Source organism: Herpailurus yagouaroundi, unplaced genomic scaffold, assembly GCF_014898765.1.
Source record: "Herpailurus yagouaroundi ecotype Mexico unplaced genomic scaffold, PumYag 141, whole genome shotgun sequence".
NCBI classification, from domain to species: Eukaryota; Metazoa; Chordata; class Mammalia; order Carnivora; family Felidae; genus Herpailurus; species Herpailurus yagouaroundi.
In genome coordinates this window covers 51,051,106-51,068,847 of record NW_024412396.1, presented here as the reverse complement: position 1 = coordinate 51,068,847, position 17,742 = coordinate 51,051,106, and the positions used below count along the sequence as shown (strand labels likewise).

The following is a 17,742-nucleotide window of genomic DNA, read 5'->3' as shown; positions in this document are numbered from 1 at the left end:
TGCTTCTCCTCCCCACCCAACACACAGGCACAGGCACCCATACAGACACACACACACACACACACACACACACACACACCCCTCTTGTCTACTCTGCATCCAAGAAGCCTGGGCCAGGCTCGCTTTCCTTTGGATTTAATTACATGAAAATGCTGAACAAAACCCTGTAATTACACCCTTAGTCCCTGCCACTCAGGCCCAGCACACTTCCTGCCTAGTTTTGTTTTTTAAAGAAGAGGTCATTGCCTCTTTTCTTTCCAAATTGACCAAAACAAAAAAGTAAAAACCCCAAATAAATCCAACTGCTCCAAGCTTCAGCACCACCAGGGATTGGGGATGGGAAATCCGTGTCCCTGTAGGAAAGAGGAGAGAAGACAGGCTGAGCTCCTGTCCTCTTACTTTAGCTCTTAGGTCGAGGGGCAGTGACTGTTGATTTGTCTGCCAGCCCAGAAGAACAGAGATGCCAGGCTGGCCACCCCGGAAGGAAATCTTCCAGGAACAGGATGAAGAGTGTGGCCAGACCTTAGCATCAGGCCTCAATTTCCAGCTATTTTACTGAGAAGGGCTTAGAGCTGGAAAAGAGTTTTAAGACGATGGCTCACCTTTCTATAGCTCTATGCAGTTTTTTAATATATGTTCTTAAAGTTTATTTATGTATTTTGAGAAAAAGTGCACCAATGGGGAGAAGCAGAGAGAGAGAGAGAGAGGGAGAGAGAGAATCCCAAGCAGGCTCTGCAGTGGCATCTCAGAGCCCCACTAGGGACTCAAACTCGTGATCTGTGAGATCGTGACCTGAGCCGAAACCGAGAGTCAGAAGGATGCTTAACAGATTGAGCCAACTGTAGTGCCCCTAGCGCTATATGTATGTGTACAAACACACACACACACACACACACACACACACACACACACACACGATTTCACAGTAAGCCCCTGAAGTAGGGAGAACAAATTTCAATATCAATACTCACACTCAATGGGTGAGGAAACTGAGGCCCAGAGAGAATAAATAGATTGCTCTAAGTCAGTCATGTGGCTGGTGGGAGTGTTGAACAAGCACTGCCTCTGATGACTTTTATGCTCTAACACCAGGAAACTAGGACATCTAGGAGGAAATGGAGGTTTTTGGATTTGGGGCTGGAGCCAATCTGACTTGGTTCATCATTAGATCCTCAGGACCGAGAGAGAAAGTGCTCTCTAAAAAAAAAAATAGTTGAATAACGGAATGAATGGCAAATGGAAGGGCACACGTCAAGGAGCTGGGGAATGGAAACCCACCAGGCCATCTGGTGGCCCAGTTTCAGCTTTGAAGCAAAAGTAAGTGATGAGAATAGTTTCACACCCACTAGGGACATATCAGGCTTGGATCCTCTAGGTCTGGCCAGAGAGGGAAATTCAAATTAAAGCATGGTGGTCCTCTAGATGGATCAGGGTTGGGGATACCCCTTGTTCCCTCACCTCCTATCTCCAGTGATGCCTAGGCCAGGTTTGGTTGTCAGGGGTATAGACCTCCCCTGGGCGAGAAGTGTTCTGAGGACAGCAGCCGTACTTACCAAGTGGCCTCCAGCCCAAATACAGGCCTGCACAGTTTGGGTGGGTGTGTAGTCAGTGTTACCTGAATTAGGTGAGAACAAAGGGTTGTTTCTTATGTGATATGGACTGTGGGTCTGTGAGAACAAAGGGTTGTTTCCTATGTGATATCGCTTGTGGGTCTGGAAAGAGGTTCCTTCCACCATAAAAGGTACGCTCTCGGCTTTCCTCCTTCCCCTTCATCATTCAGCCTGGGGTCCTCCTCAGGGGTGAACATTTAAAATGTGGCTATCCTCAGGGGCGCCTGGGTGGCTCAGTTAAGCGCCCAACTTCAGCTCAGGTCATGATTCGCGGTTTGTGAGGTGGAGTCCTGCTTCGTGCTCTGTGCTGACAGCTCGGAGCCTGGAGCCTGCTTTGAATTCTGTGTCTCCCTCTCTGTCTCTCTCTGCCCCTCCCCTGTTCATGCTCTCTCTGTCTCTCATAAATAAATAAATAAATAAATAAACAAACAAACAAACAAATAAATAAATAAATAAATAAAATGCAGCTATCCTCGGTGAGGGTAATTTAGTAAGTTTCCCAATACTTCGGTGTGTTCGAGAGCTTCAGATTTTCCTCCAAACCCTCCCTCCTAAGGCCGGGTATAGAAAACCCAGAGAGAGAAAAAAGTCTCAGGGGATGCCAGGGAAGCAGTTACACCATTTTGCTCAAAGCTGACTGACTAGTGACTGTACCTCCAAAATAACTCGTGCTAATTTGTGCATAATTCTGCATCTATTGGGACAGTAGTGACATTCTTAACCTGCAAACTCTTGTGGGGAGACGCATTTCACTTTCTTGCAGTTTCTGAATTTCTTAGAGGCATCCGGGGACTTCCCCCCACTCCCTCCCAAAAAGCTAGCAACTCGTGGGGGAGAATAAGGAATGCTGGGTTTAAAGCCAGAGAACCTGGTTTCCAGTAATTCTGAACTAGCTCTGGACCTGCTTTCCTCACCTATACAGGAGAGTGATGAAAGTAACACCTACCTCACAGGGCTGGTGGGGGATCGGTGAGATAATGTCTGGGAATGCACTGCAGGGCCCTAGACAAATGGCCGTCATTATATTATTCATAATCTCTTACATTTTATTAAGTACATTATAATCTTGTATCTTCCATGCAGACCAATGAGTCAGGCAAAGGAGGCAGTGAAATTATTCCCATTTTACAGACTTAAGAAACCAAGTTCAAGTGATTTGCTCAAGGTCAGATAGCTACTTAGTTAGGGTCAGCCAAGTCCAAGTCGAACAACATAATGTAAATATGTACAATGTACATATTTCCTTTCCTCCTCCTGAGTTAGGGGTTGACTGCCCAGCTCAGGCAAGCCAAAATATTTGCAGATCATAGCCATCCACCCCAACCAGTGACAGCAGTGATGATGATGGCCCATCTGTACCAGACTTGACCGACTTGACGGTGGGACCGGGAGGCCTCAGGGAGGGCTTCCCGCTCTGAGGCCCCGCCTTCTGGCGGCCCCCAGCAGGAAAGCGGGCAGCGGCGGCGACCGGTCTCCGAAGCTAGGCAGTGGAAATCCCCAGCACTGGTGCGGACTGGTGGGAACCCACTGGCACCCCTGCTCCCTGCTGAGGCCCATGCGGAAGCCGGTAGGATGGAGGGTCCGGGGTTCTGCGCACCTGTGGCCTTAGTTGCTCCCCTGCCAAGCTCTCCTCTGACTCTAGTCCTCCAAGGTCTCCTTCTCGGTTACTCCCCTTCTTGGGGTGTGGGTATTTGTTTTAACCCAACTGGGCCAGTGAATAGAACCCTTGTCTGCCGCTTCCCATTTTTTCCCTCTAGGCCTGGTCCTTAGGAGGCTCATTCCAGGGCTCCCTTATTTTTGGACCTAAAAACACACAGCAGCTTTTGCTGAGGGCAGCGCTGGGCTCCCCGGTGCCCTGGCACGCTGGCGAAGAGGAAACGGGGAGGAGGCAGGAACCAGACGCGACTCCCTCGGCCTTTCTTTCCTTCCCTGCTCCCCGCCCCTTCAGGAAGAAAGCAGTCAGAGATCTGATCGCTCGCTGAGGCCGCTGTACCAGCACCAACCACTACGTCGTCCTCCTTTTCTTCCACCCAGCTTTGCCCAGAGCGCCCGGCTGCCCGCGCGCCGCAGGCTGGGCAGGTCCTGGCCGGTGGCGCTGGCTCCCCTCCCCAGGGATTCTCAGCGAATCACGTTGTTCCTGGGCTTTCACGCTCGAGTGGCTCTTGCGTAACCCTACGCCCTGGCCTAAGTTAATACTTTTTTTAAATACCAGAATTAATACTTTAGGAAAAGGCAAATACTTCCGCCACAGAACCCGAGAAAATGTGTAAATTACTCCGCTACTGGTTCTCCCTCCCCCAGAGCCCCGAGGTTCCTGGCTCCTGGGGAAGGGGTCCCTTGGAGAGGCCGGAGCAAGGCCCAACCCAGAAGTTTGTTTTCACCGGGTCCAGCTTACTGCCAGGCACAGCGTTACCAAAAAAGGCCTTTCTCCTGCCAGAGCGCTTGGCTGCGTACGGCTGTGCAGCGGGGTGACGCGAGGTTCAGCCCGGGCCTCTTCGAAGGCTGAGCCAGTTGGCGGCAGGGATGCCAGGCCGAAGAGTCCCCAGCCCGACCCATCTCTGCCACAAAGGGCTCGAAACGGCTCGGGGACAGAAGGGAGACTGCAGGGAGCTCAGAAATGTGTGGACACGCTGCGACCTTCTCACCCTTAAGGTTGGGCGGTGGTCTCTGGCAAGGCCAAGTGGAGAGTTGACCAGTTTAGAGGGGGACAGTTCTCTGAGGGTGTCAGCTCAGATGGCACGCTGGAGGAGCGACAACCATAGGAAGTAAATTCAGGGAGGACTGCAGGCGTTTCCTCCTTGAGCCTGGTTGAACCTGGCTTTGCTGGTCTCCCAGACTCCACCTCCAGTCTCTCCACCTGCTGTCTTAGGTCGAGCCCCAGACCAACCCCATCCTTCCCACCCACACTGTGGACACAGCACTGTCACAGGGGCTTCGCCTTCCAGGGAGAATCTGCCTCCAAAACATTGATGTTCTTGCTTCTCACAATCCTGGACACATCCCCAAATAGGGCCATCTCAGACAAGCAGTTAGGACAAAACTGACCACCATAAATGACGGTGATTCTTTAAGGGTGGAAGGGTGTCAAGAGAACTATGCTTTTTAAATTAAAGGATTATGAGACTGTAATGGAAGTTTGTTTAAATGCATGTTTATTTCTAACTCAGTGTGTCTGAAGACACCCGGCATGTATGTGTATATATATCTCTCCTTTAGTAACAGCGAAGACAGAGACAGACAGGGAGATGGAGACATATGTGCACGCATACCAAACATAACACTGTGACATAGACTCCAACTTGCTTTCTCTAGCAGCCTGGCTAGAGGGTTGGGGCTAGGTTGCCGTTCCTCAGTATTTTTGGTTTAATAAAGGGATGGGCTGGATAAATATTAATGTAAAGAAATGGGTGAAGCAGCCTAGCCAAAGCTAATGAGCCTGGAGCCCTGGGCTGGTGGGGATGTCACTCCATTTCCCAGCCCTATGTTTTGACTCACTCCAGGATAGCTGTGGTGTGGGGAGGGCTGAAGTTTGGATGGGTGAGGCAATGCCCTGGAGCAGCTCTTTACAGAGGAATCACTGCTGGGAGCCAGTCAGCCTGGGAAAGTTTATTATTGTTGGGGGGTGCACAGCGAGCTCCCTTTTTTCTTTTTTTTTCTTTTTGCAATAACAGAAATCCGGCTGCTCTGAGATGAAAGAGGGGTTCCCTAGGGCTCTTCCTTCCCCTTTTCTCCCCATCCTTAAAATTCCCCTTCCTTTGCACCTCTGACCTCAGAATGAGCGGGGAGAACCATGTGCTGAGGAGTGCTGGGTGGCAGAACAGTCTCTGAAGGTCAAGTGTCAAAATAAAAATAAATACATCTTGTTTCTTACACTCAACTTTATTACAATTAGTAGTAACAGTAGTGATGTGCATAATGACCCTCACATTTTATGCAATTTACAAAGTACTTTCACATGTTAAGTAACAATAGTACCAACATTAATATCAATACTACTAATAACCAACACTTACTTCCTGTGAAGCCTGACACTGTGCTCTACACAGCGTATGGTGTGTTTGTTTCAGTCTGTGGCAGTGGCAGATCTAAAACTTCTTTATGTGTGAGAACTCACTGGCACAACCTGTTTGGAAAGGGAAGGATGGGGGTTGGTTATGAAGGTGTATTTTGCATACACTTTACATGAGATTGTATGTAACAAAGAAGGGCCGATGGAAATTGTGAACACTGCAAATCGCCTTTGAGAACCTGAGCTTGTCACAACTACCTCGCAAACCAGAATTACTGGATGCAGATCCCACCTCCATCTCTAATGGCCGTGTGACCTTGGGCAAGTCATTTAACCTCTTTACTTTCTGAGCCTGCAAAACAGCTAATGATAGAATCTACCTGGGAGACAGTATTGAGAGTTTAATGATGACGCAGGAAAACCACCTGGCAGTGTCTGGCTCACAGCAATCTCAGTGAGTTACCTCCTATTATGACAAAAAACAAAACAAAATCGCAAATAATTCTCGGAAGGTGGGGGCTATGATCCCATTTTACAGAGGGAAAACAGGTGATGTGAAAGAAAGTAACTAGCTCAAGGTCACAAAGCTAGTAAATGATACAGAGGAAATTCCAACCAGGTTCAACAAACTCCAGAACCTGAAAGCCCCTTATATTGCTTCCTCTCCTCCAGCCTAGCCCATGATAATCTCAGTTTTCATGAGGGTGGGATGAGGGTGGGAGGAGCAGACCCAGTACTTAGAAGAATCAGTGGAACTGTCCTAACTAGAGCTACGACCAACCTTATCTGTTTTGCAATAAGCAATAATGATGAGCAGTGATCCCCTAACGGAAAAGACATCACGGCCTTGCTCAGCTTTCTGAGCACTACGGAATGAAATCACAACATGTGAGAAAGAAATCTTGAAACTGCCACTGTGCTTTACAAAGAGATAGCAATATTATTAAATGCTGCTCCACCTTCTTTTATCAAACCGGGAAAAAGCACTCACCTGTTTGGCCTCTGCAGCACCTTCCCCCTCCCTGCCCCCAACTGCAGCTGTGAGCAGCCAGTAGCTTGTTTTCCTTAAAGGCCTCCGGGTGCTCTGGGTGCTCGCTCGTAGCGTCTTTAGACATTAAGCCAAAATTTTTAGAGTGCGACTGGGGGGGAGGAGTAGCTCACCCTGAATTCATTTAGCTCTGTCGTTGAAACTCGGGCTCCTAAACGAGTGCACAAAAAGAAATCGAAAAGGCAGTTTCTGGACCAATGGAAAACAGCTAATTTTGCAGGTGCTTTGGCATCAATGGTAGCAATGAATGTAACATCCATACCGGCGGGGGTGGGAGAGGTTTGATTACAGATGAAATGGATAGTACCCTAAACGAAATTCGCAACGAAAATCTTGAAACTGGACATTTAAATTCACTGCCCGGGGTGGGGTAGGGAGCGGGATCGGAAATGACGCTTGTGGTTTTTTAACGCGTTTTTACTTGGGAAAGCCGGGCGGGGAAAGGAAAGGTCATCGTCTGTTTAATTTCCACCCCCAGCCCTGGACTTCCAGCATTAGCTCGCCCGGCCTCAGCTGTTGTACACACACGGTGAGGGGGGAGGGGAAGGCGGAGGCGCGGAGGCGGGGCCGACTGGGAGGAATCTGGGAGTCCTGCCGCGCATGCGCCTTCCCCGAGCAACAAGTGGGCTCCACAGACAGAGGAAGTGTAAGGGGGGGGGGGGGGAGAACTGGTGCAGAGCATGGTGGTGACGTCAGCGCTCCGCCCGGGCGGCATCCCGCGCGGCCAAGCCGGGGACAGCGCGAGCCGCAGCGCGAGCGGGAGCGCCGAGACGCGCCTCCGGAACGTAGAGTAACAATCACAACCCCACATTCCGGGCGAGTGCGAGCGGGAAGGGATGCGACCCGGGCCGAGGCGCCGCGCGAGCGCCCTGCAGCCAACGTGAGCGCCGCCAGCCGCGGCGGCCCGGGCGCCGGCCAGGCCTGGGGGCGGCGGGAGCCTGCTTGCGTGCGCTCCTCTCCTCTGCTCTCGTGCGTTCTGGAAGCAGTGGCCGCGGCGGCTCCCTTCGGCCGTGCAAACCCAGCCGCCGCCAGCGGAACGGCCGACGCTGCGGAGGGGAGAAGCACCTCTCGGCTGCCACCCCCTCCCTCCCCCGGCCCTCCGGGGAAGCAGCGACTTCAGCAAGATTGGACCCGGGCACCGGGTGGCACTGAACCCTCTAGCCTTCGCCCCGGGGAGCCTGGCGGGGAAAGGACGCAGCTCGTAGCGGGGCCCCTAGGGGAGAGGAAGAGACAGCCCCTTTCGAGCTTCCAAGCACCAGCCACTCCGGGGAGGGGGCCAAGAGCCAACGGCGGCCAGCACTCGGCACCCTCGCCCCCTCCCCTCGGGCCCGACGCTTCCAGCCCGGGTGCGCGGCACCAGGAAGAAGGCGCCTGAGCTCCCCTCCCGACGAGACAGCCGCAGTAGGAGGTGGGGGCGAGGAGCGGGCTGAACTCGTCCGCCGCCCCGGCGGTGGAGCCCCCGCGGAGAGGCGCTGCGCCGGCGGTGGAGACTCGCGCTCCCTCCAACCCCTGGGGCAGAACTTTCTCGCCCCCCCTTCCTCCCCCGCAGCCGGACTCCCTCCCCAGCCGGCCAGTCCTCCCGGAGGAGAAGGCGCCGCGGAGACAGCCTGGGCGGGGGCCTACCTTCCCCAGGGCGGGCATCATGTCGGCGGCGCAGGTGTCCTCGTCCCGGAGACAATCTTGCTACCTGTGCGACCTGCCCCGCATGCCCTGGGCCATGATCTGGGACTTCTCGGAACCCGTATGCCGCGGTTGCGTCAACTACGAGGGCGCCGATCGCATCGAGTTCGTGATCGAGACCGCGCGCCAGCTGAAGCGGGCGCACGGCTGCTTTCAGGACGGCCGCTCCCCCGGGCCGCCGCCGCCCGTCGGGGTCAAGACGGTGGCCCTGTCGGCTAAAGAGGCGGCGGCTGCGGCAGCGGCGGCAGCTGCCGCCGCACAGCAGCAGCAGCAGCAGCAGCAACAGCAGCAGCAACAACAGCAGCAGCAGCAGCAGCAACAACAGCTCAACCACGTCGATGGTTCCAGCAAGCCTGCGGTGCTGGCGGCCCCGTCCGGCCTGGAGCGCTATGGCCTGAGCGCCGCCGCCGCCGCTGCCGCCGCCGCCGCCGCCGCGGTGGAGCAGCGCAGCCGCTTCGAGTATCCTCCACCGCCGGTGAGCCTGGGAAGCAGCAGCCACGCCGCGCGGCTGCCCAACGGCCTGGGGGGCCCAAATGGTTTCCCCAAGCCAACACCGGAGGAGGGACCCCCAGAGCTGAACCGCCAGAGCCCCAACTCCTCTTCAGCTGCGGCGTCGGTGGCGTCTCGGCGCGGGACGCACGGTGGGCTAGTGACCGGGCTGCCCAACCCGGGGGGCGGTGGAGGCCCCCAGCTCACGGTGCCCCCCAACCTGCTGCCGCAGACGCTGCTTAACGGCCCGGCCAGTGCCGCCGTGCTGCCCCCACCGCCGCCGCACGGCCTGGGCAGCCGTGGGCCCCCGACGCCCGCGCCCCCAGGGGCGCCCGGGGGCCCCGCTTGTCTGGGGGGCGCCCCAGGCGTATCAGCCGCGTCGTCCTCAGCGTCGTCTTCCACCTCGTCGTCAGTGGCCGAGGTGGGTGTAGGTGCTGGCGGCAAAAGGCCCGGCTCGGTATCGAGTACAGACCAGGAGCGCGAGCTGAAGGAGAAGCAGCGGAACGCCGAGGCCCTGGCTGAGCTGAGCGAGAGCCTGCGCAACCGCGCGGAGGAGTGGGCCAACAAGCCGAAGATGGTCCGCGACACGCTGCTCACGCTGGCTGGCTGTACGCCCTACGAGGTGCGTTTCAAGAAGGACCACTCTCTGCTGGGCCGCGTCTTTGCCTTCGATGCTGTCTCCAAGCCGGGCATGGACTACGAGTTGAAGCTGTTCATCGAGTACCCCACGGGCTCAGGCAACGTGTACTCCAGCGCATCTGGTGTGGCCAAGCAGATGTACCAGGACTGTATGAAGGACTTCGGCCGGGGTCTCTCCTCCGGCTTCAAGTATCTGGAGTACGAAAAGAAGCACGGCTCCGGGGACTGGCGCCTACTTGGAGACCTGCTGCCTGAGGCCGTGCGTTTCTTCAAGGAGGGCGTGCCCGGCGCCGACATGCTGCCCCAGCCCTACCTGGACGCCAGCTGCCCCATGCTGCCCACCGCGCTGGTGAGTCTAAGCCGCGCCCCCAGCGCGCCCCCGGGCACCGGGGCCCTGCCGCCTGCCGCCCCTTCGGGTCGGGGCACAGCTGCCAGTCTTCGCAAGAGGAAGGCGTCCCCTGAGCCCCCGGATTCCGCCGAGGGCGCCCTGAAGCTGGGCGAGGAGCAGCAGAGGCAGCAGTGGATGGCGAACCAGAGCGAGGCACTAAAGCTCACCATGACGGCCGGGGGCTTTGCGGCGCCCGGGCATGCCGCCGGAGGTCCGCCCCCACCGCCTCCGCCCCTGGGACCCCATTCCAACCGGACCACCCCGCCCGAGTCAGCCCCGCAGAACGGCCCTTCCCCCATGGCCGCCCTCATGTCGGTGGCAGACACTCTGGGCACGGCGCACTCGCCCAAGGACGGCAGCTCCGTGCACTCCACCACTGCGTCCGCGCGGCGCAACAGCAGCAGCCCGGTGTCACCGGCCTCGGTGCCCGGGCAGCGCCGCTTGGCATCACGGAACGGGGACCTGAATTTACAGGTGGCGCCCCCGCCTCCTAGCACCCACCCGGGCATGGACCAAGTGCACCCCCAAAACATTCCGGATTCCCCTATGGCCAACAGCGGGCCCCTCTGCTGTACCATTTGCCACGAACGTTTGGAGGACACGCATTTCGTTCAGTGCCCATCCGTCCCCAGCCACAAATTCTGTTTCCCTTGCTCTAGAGAGAGTATCAAGGCCCAGGGGGCCACCGGCGAGGTGTACTGCCCCAGCGGAGAGAAATGCCCCCTGGTTGGGTCGAATGTACCTTGGGCCTTCATGCAGGGCGAAATCGCGACGATCTTAGCTGGAGATGTTAAAGTGAAAAAGGAGAGAGACCCTTGAACCACAAGACAGCCACCTCCTTTGCCCCTGACCGGCTCCTCTCCGATCCAGAGGGCCCCTCCCCCACCCCCTTCCCCCCTCCCTTCCCTCACCCCCAAGGTGTAGAATTGTGAATATAACAAACTGCAAAAAGTTAGTCTTATGTATAGACATTATTTTCGTCGTATGTTTCTATATTTTGAAACAAAAGGTATGTAACTTCTTCATTTGAAGGATAAGCTGGTTTGTGTTAAGCAGTATAATATTGGTTGGGTCATTTGCATCATTTTGTTAGCATTTATTTGGTGGCAGAGTGTTTGCCTAGGTACCGAATTAATAGCCCTTAGCAACGACTGCTGCTGGTGTGTATTTTTGTAAATGTTATGCACTCTCTGAAAGGAAAAAAAAAACAAAAGAAAATGACTTTTTGTTTTGTTTTGCCAAGGCCAGTGTTGCTGCCTAAAAAAAAAAAAAAAAAAAAAAAAAAAGAAATAAAATGGTGAAAGCTTCTTTCTAAACAGCCCCAAGTGTTGAAGTCTTCACTTTATTTTGTTGGTTTTGTTCCGTTTTGTTTTGTTACTCTGTTTTGTTTGCAAAATGGTAAGGGGGAGGTGTTGGGGGGGATGGGGTGTTTTTTGTTGCAAGTTTGTGAGGGAAAATGTTTTGGTTTGTTTCTACTGACCTGGATGTGTTGGATCTTCACGTGTTGTTTTGTTTTTGTTTTATTGATGCACGGATGCTTTTGAACAGTAGAGCGAAATGCTAGACATGGGGAGTCTGCTCTGTTTGTCCTTTATACATTTCTGTAGTTAACAGAACACTGTAATGTGCCTTGGAGCTTAGTAACTTGTAATAAATTCAATTGATATTAATTCTGCCCTGAGTCAGCAAGTGTGTTTTTCTAGAGCTAAGGCCACATAGTTTCAACATAGGGGACACCCTCCCTACCAGCAGAGGACACAAATGCTGGTGCCTTTGCAAACCCTGAGAGATTGGCATCGGTAGAAGGCCTTGTGCTGGCTGACTGCCCCTCCCCCCCCCCCACCAGGCTATTTACATTCACCTCTGGGGGCGGGATGGTTGCTGACTAAGCAATTTCTGTTTACTCTTCTGCATCTCTATTTTCCCCATGCACGCCCCAGCTGCAAATGGCATTGTCAGGAACTCTCCAGTAGTGCAGCTGTGACTTGAGTTCAAGTGGGAAAAAGCAAAACAAAAAAGCTAAGATGCTTTGCCTCTTCGATGTGGCAGAAATCACGCCACATGTAAAGCAAAAACGCCAGAGAGCTGGGAGCTGTCCGCGGAGGCATGAAGGGTGTGGGCAACAGGGAAACACAAGCATGGACTGAGCCAGGAGACTTGCCAGCAGCTTCCAGCTGATGTATTGGAAAAGCAGGGCCACCTCATTCATCACTCCTGTTTCTTCTCTTTATGATAAGTACTTCTAAAGGCTGGACACTTAGCTGGTGAGAATTGTGGGGAGCGGGGGAAGAGAAAAAAAGCCAAATCCAGTTCCTGAGGCAAAGGTCACTTACGACATCAAGTAAAACCCATTCCCGCTGGTGAAGAAATTCAAGTATTCGTCTAGTCAACTTTTGGGCAGCATTTGTGAGGTACAGAGGGGTGGGGAAAGGGACCAGGACTGGAATGTCCCTCGGAGCTCTGAGCCCCCTGGGCTGAGACCAGACTGGAGCTCTCCCAGAGCTAGGGCAAGGCAAACAAACCTGGTTTGGACCTTGTACTTTGTGGGAGGCAAATGGAAGAGGAGAAAACAGAGGGAGGTAGCAAAACAAAACCTATCTGAAATTCACTCCTGGTCACACCTCAGTCCTGAGAGGGGTGCGGGCTGGGCCAGGATAGTTCCCATCAAGGTGAGGAATAGATGAACAAGAGAAGATACCTGGTGTCTCCAACCCACTCCCATCAAAGAGGGTGCAGAAGCAGGTGGGGAGGGAGGCGGGTATGGGTGCAGGCATGTTTAGGGAAAAGCAAATCACTGGTTAGCCCAGAACACTGGTGTGGAGGTTGGGTTGGTGTTAGGACTCGCTGTTAATAACACCCTTTTAGTTTCTGTTCCTGCTTTGCCACCACCATCACTGAAGTAGTGGAAACCATGACTCTGTGTGTGTGTGTGTTGTGTGTGTGTGTGCACGCGCGCGCGCGTGCGTGCGTGCGTGTGTGTGTGTGTTGGGGGTGTGGATAACTGGCAATTGATGGATTTGCTGCAGCCTCTTAATCCTGGTACATGGGAGGTGCCTGTCTCACCTCTTTAAGAATCTCCCCACATATAAATAGATATGCGTGTCAGCTTCCTGCAAATGTGTCCTTGCATTTTCGTCTGCTGCCAAGTGTTGTATTGGTGCTTATGAGTCATGAAACCTATTTTCATCCTCAGGGGTAATTAACTTGGGGGTGATAATGCATAGCAGACTGTAGGAAGAGTTAATTCTAAAACCCATCCTCGCTGGCTACCAATCACGCATTTCACTTAAAGGTCTGGGTTGGCTTTTCTCATAAGCTCATTAATAAAAACCAAGCATGTTTCGCCTGGAAGATCCTCTAAGGTGCTCCCAACCCCCACTCGCAGCACACACACTCTTCAAATGGGTAAAGCACAGGAGCCTGAGAATACAGAGAGAGAGTGTCATGGGTGTATTTTAACCACCATTGAATGAAGGAGCCGTGGGTGCCGCCATGGCATTGAACTGCGCATGTGGACTTTGATGTGTGGATTACCTGTCTGGACATAGACCTGCAAGTATAGTCCAGAGGCTCCAAGTGGGAGTTTGGTCCTGTTATTGCCTCTGTGTGCACATCTGCTGCCTGGGGCCTGCCACTGTGTCTTCATTGCTATGGCATTGCCTTCAGGAACTTTTAGGATTACAAGACCCTTGCTTTAGTGCACATAGGTAGGAAAGGGGCCTGTCATTAAGAGCTGAGAACAGTGGAGTTTGCTCCTTCTTGTTGCTGGGTGCATTATTAGCGGGAGAGGCAGTAGCTGTAATAATGAGGCATCCAGCAAAGGCCGCCAGTTTGGTTTCACTAAGGAAGCCTGCCTTGATGAGGCCTGGGGGAGAGGAGGGAGGGAGTGGGAGGGAGAGCAAGAGTTGGGTGGAACTCTGGCTGGAAGTGAATTATAATGGCACAGTTAATTAAAGTTTACCATAGCCAGGGGCCATTTGTTAAAGGGCGGCTCTCTCTTCTCTTTTTTTGGAACCATGTGACCTTTCTCCTTGCTCAGACCCATTCAGCCGCTAGTCTGGTTGCCTTAACCAGTCTTGCTTTGATCCTTCAGCTAGATTCCCCCTTCCCTGAAGCTTTCCGCATTGCGCGCCTAGGAAGCATTTTCTTCTCCCGAACGAAAGGATTCTTACGGGGTTTCAGAGATTCAGATGGAGATGTCTGGATGAGCCTAGGCTTCTTCATCGCCAGTTCACCCTGGCTTTCCCCATCTCTGCCATTTCCCGTCCTTCTTGCTGCCTTCCCCCACAGAGCCAAGGTGGCCAACATTTAATAATACATATTGTGTTTATTTATATGCATTGTTGGCACAGCTAATCCAAGTTGGATGTTTCTTTTAGAGGACACAGGGGTAAGGCAAGGAGGGTTTTGAGAGAATGGGCTGATGGGGTCATTTTTTGACCTTGATCTCTGAAGACTGCACCATCAGAGAGCCACTGCATGCTGCACTCGCATGTGAACGCACTCCGCTCATGTGGGCACGGATGCCTGCGTTACCAAATGTACGATTCATGGGTGCATTCGCACGTGCATCTAGCCCAAGCTGTTAAGGTAGTGACTACTGAAATTCACTTTTGCTTTCTCCCAGACCTTATCAAATCCAGGAAATGAGAACCGGGAATGACCGTATAGTCATCTAGTGAAATGCTTTCTAAACCTGAGGTCAGAGACACCATAGAAAAAAATCTGATAAAAATGATGGATCCTTCCCCAGAACATACAGGTGCCCTCACACACATGAATTTGCATACATTTTCTTTCCTTTTTAATATAAATTTTATGTGTTTATTTTTAAATAGAGGAAACATTTCTTTGGTTCAAAAATTCAGAAGGTGCAAAGGGGAATACGGTACCATCGTAAGGCCTTCTTTGTGCGAAAGGCCCTGCCCGTACTCAGTTCCCTTCTGGGATACAACCAGTGTTCCCTGATTTGTAGAGGAGTCTGTGCACATATAAAGCCCAACCACAGAACCTGAGGTTGGAACTTAGGTCTAGTCCATCCACCTTATAAAGATAAGGCCGCCAAGGCACAGAGAGAGGAAGTAACTTGTCTATGGTCACACAGTGGCAGAACCTGGACTAAATCCCTGTTAGGGAACTGCTCTGATGGACATTTCCTACAATAAGTAAGTAGGTAAGTAAATAATAGATAGATAGATAGATAGATAGATAGATAGATAGATAGATAGATAAATAAAAATAAAGTAAGGACACTTGGCCTAACCAGAGCAGTATATGAGAAAAGGCAACGACGAGGCGGGCAAAGGACTGTGAGTGCCTGATGGGGTGAGGCTCAGAGATTTCACTAACTCTCGGAGGACTAGGGACAGGCCTTTATTTGTCCCTTGGTTTCTTGTAGCCATTCCACTTGGGGACGAGGATGTTCAGAGAAGTTTCCAGGTTCCTGACTGTGAACGTGAGAGGAACCTGAGCCAGTGGTCTTTTCTTGACCTTTGAGCTGTGGGTCTTTGCACCACCTTCCCCTTTGCTGATCAGAAACTTCTGATGATTTTTAGACAGATAAGCAAGCATCTGGGCATAGAAGTAAGTAGGAAGAGAGAAAAAAGATCAACCAGGACTCTTCCTGCCTTCCAGTGAGCTAGTTTGGGGCCTCTCTCCTCCCTTCCTGTCTCCCACCTCTGCCTGGCTGTGTCTCCCCGCTGACAGAGGGAACTAAAGGGGACAAGGAGCACCCCATGTGCTGTGCGATGTGCTGGGTAGGTACACACTAGGCCATCCAAGCTTTAGGCCAGCCTAGGAGGAGGGTGTGATGATTCCCATTTTACAGACGTGCCAACTGAGCTCAGAGAGCTTAAATACACAAGGGCATCCCTGTTATGTTATTCAAGTCCAGGGCAGCCTGGATTCTTCCCAGGACTCCTATGTTGTTCCAAGCAAAATGCCTCTGACTTCTGACCCTAAGGGCCCAGGAAATCCAGGCTCAGAGCTTAAACCCGTCCCTCAGCCCCCTTTCATCTTCCAGAGTCTCAGTGTGAGCCTGGCCAGTGCCAGTGAGCAAGACTGCCTACAGCAGGGGCTGTCGGGATGCCCTAGGAGAGGGCGTTTCTTGGGCTCAGTGTTTTGGGGACACACAGTGGTGCTGTTCAGACAATATGTGCAGTCAGAGTAAGATTTGTTCTCAAGTCTCCCTCAGCCACGTGCTACCTGCAAACTTAAAAGAATGAGCGCACCTCTGTCTCAGTTTTGACTGAACACAGAGGTGGGCAGGAAGCAAATGGGGATTCTAATTTCTAGGGCACATCGCTTCTGATGCGGAACATCAGCCTTGTGAGCCACCATCTTCCCTGGCGTTCTTGCTTCAGCTAGGGGAAAAGAAGTGGCAATGAACTCTTGAGCTTGGCTTGGTTGTCCTGTCTCTTTTGGAGTCTCAGATAGGAATCAGAGATTGATATAAGGTATAAGAGATTGTGTGCAGTCTCTATGAAGTCTGTGTTTAGTGTTGGGGTTTGATCCAGGAAAGCATACCTCTCTGTGAGCACCAGATTGTGGACCCCCAATTAATGGGTCCCTGGTTCAGGCCAGACTCAAGCGGAGTGTCCCAACCCCCCAGCTGGTCTCTTGTTGGCTGTAGTCGCTGCTCACTCCAGGACACGCCTCCGTAGTAGTCAATTCTTTAACACATCTGAGCATGTCACACCCTTGCTAAGAAACATCCCTTGGCTCCCTGTTACCTATAGGATAAAGTCCAGATTCCTTGGCTCCACAATTTCCCTCTGCCAGGGGTAGGGTATTTTAATTTTTAAAAGGATATGACATGTACATGGTTAAGAAAAAAAAAAAAAAGAAAGAAAGAAAAAGAAAATCACACAGCACGAAAAGAGGCTCAGTGAAAAGTTGGTCACTCTCCTTTCCCGTTCTAGGTCTCCAGTCCCGCTCCCCCAAGGGAAGCATTGTGGGCAGTTATTTGGGCTATACTTTCAGTATTAGATGCACAAAGAAGTTAAGGTTTATAATAGGTATCTTATGGGGGTAGATACCGAGACAAGCCGAAGACAAGACGAAAGGTCCAAGGCAAGGAGCCGGACTTGGGTCAGGGGTATCTGAGTCTGGGGTGTCTCCTAACCCCACAGCCAGGTGTTAGCTGTTATTCTTCACAGGCTCGGGACAAAGGGTGTGTGTGTGTGTGTGTGTGTGTGTGTGTGTGTGTGTGTGTGTGTCCCTGGCCCACGCCCAGTGCACCTGCACCACTGTGATGTGTTGGGCTCCCCTGTGTGGTGTAGGGGGTTCTCTGGAGGGAATGGGGGTGGGGAGAAGTGGGGCAGTGGCCATGGAGGCCAGGTATCCCCTGCAGTGTGCTTCCTCTCCCAACACCCACCACAGACAGCTCAGTGAAGCTGGCTCAACTGCTTCCCTAGGTGACAGACCAGAAACCTGTGGCTAAAAGAAAGAGCAAGGGAGGAACATTATTGAGTACACCTTTGGAGCAGACAGCCGGCCAGGCATTGTCATATACTATTTCTCTTTTATTATGGCTGCTTGTTGCATTACCCTCCGGGGACAGGATAGTACCCACAGTAGGTACTATTATCACTCCCATTTTCCAGACAACACAACCGAAGGCCAGAGCTGTAAATAACTTGCCCTTGCCTGGCCGCGGGCCTCCTCTCCCATCTGGAGGCTAACCTCGCGCTCCCCTGGCCCCACGCTCCCTCCCAGCCCTCACTCTTGCCTCACTCTTCCCCAACGCAAACCCTTCCAGGGAGGCCTGGCTTTTGTCGCAAGGACTGAGCGCCTGAAATCCAGGCCACGGGGGTTGGTGGCTCAGGAGCCGCGACTCCAGGGGGTCCGGCTGCCTCGGAGAACAGGTTTGGGTCGCTGG

At 52.8% G+C, this 17,742-nt stretch overlaps 1 protein-coding gene and 1 long non-coding RNA gene across 4 annotated transcripts; both read left to right on the top strand.

Annotated features, from left to right (window-relative positions):
- Window positions 1–2,693: 2,693 nt before the first annotated feature.
- Window positions 2,694–4,744, top strand: LOC121032095 (uncharacterized). Its single transcript, XR_005791070.1, has 2 exons — window positions 2,694–3,177; window positions 3,912–4,744. It is a non-coding gene; the product is annotated as an uncharacterized LOC121032095 (long non-coding RNA).
- A 3,536-nt stretch (window positions 4,745–8,280) lies between these two features.
- On the top strand, window positions 8,281–11,538 carry IRF2BPL (interferon regulatory factor 2 binding protein like). Of its 3 annotated transcripts, none has more exons than XM_040477816.1 (2): window positions 8,281–8,524; window positions 8,747–11,538. In XM_040477816.1, the coding sequence occupies exons 1-2, from the start codon at window positions 8,310–8,312 to the stop codon at window positions 10,680–10,682; spliced, it is 2,151 nt and encodes a 716-aa protein (XP_040333750.1). In that variant the 5' UTR covers window positions 8,281–8,309; the 3' UTR covers window positions 10,683–11,538. The 3 variants fall into 3 exon arrangements, with proteins under 3 accessions (XP_040333750.1, XP_040333749.1, XP_040333751.1); XM_040477817.1 differs by having other exon boundaries at window positions 8,310–8,517; XM_040477815.1 differs by having other exon boundaries at window positions 8,281–11,538.
- The last annotated feature ends 6,204 nt before the right edge of the window (window positions 11,539–17,742 follow it).

Coding starts and splice junctions, on each gene's coding strand:
- IRF2BPL (XM_040477815.1), top strand. CDS start 8,310: ATGTCGGCGGCGCAGGTGTCCTCGTCCCGGAGACAATCTTGCTACCTG.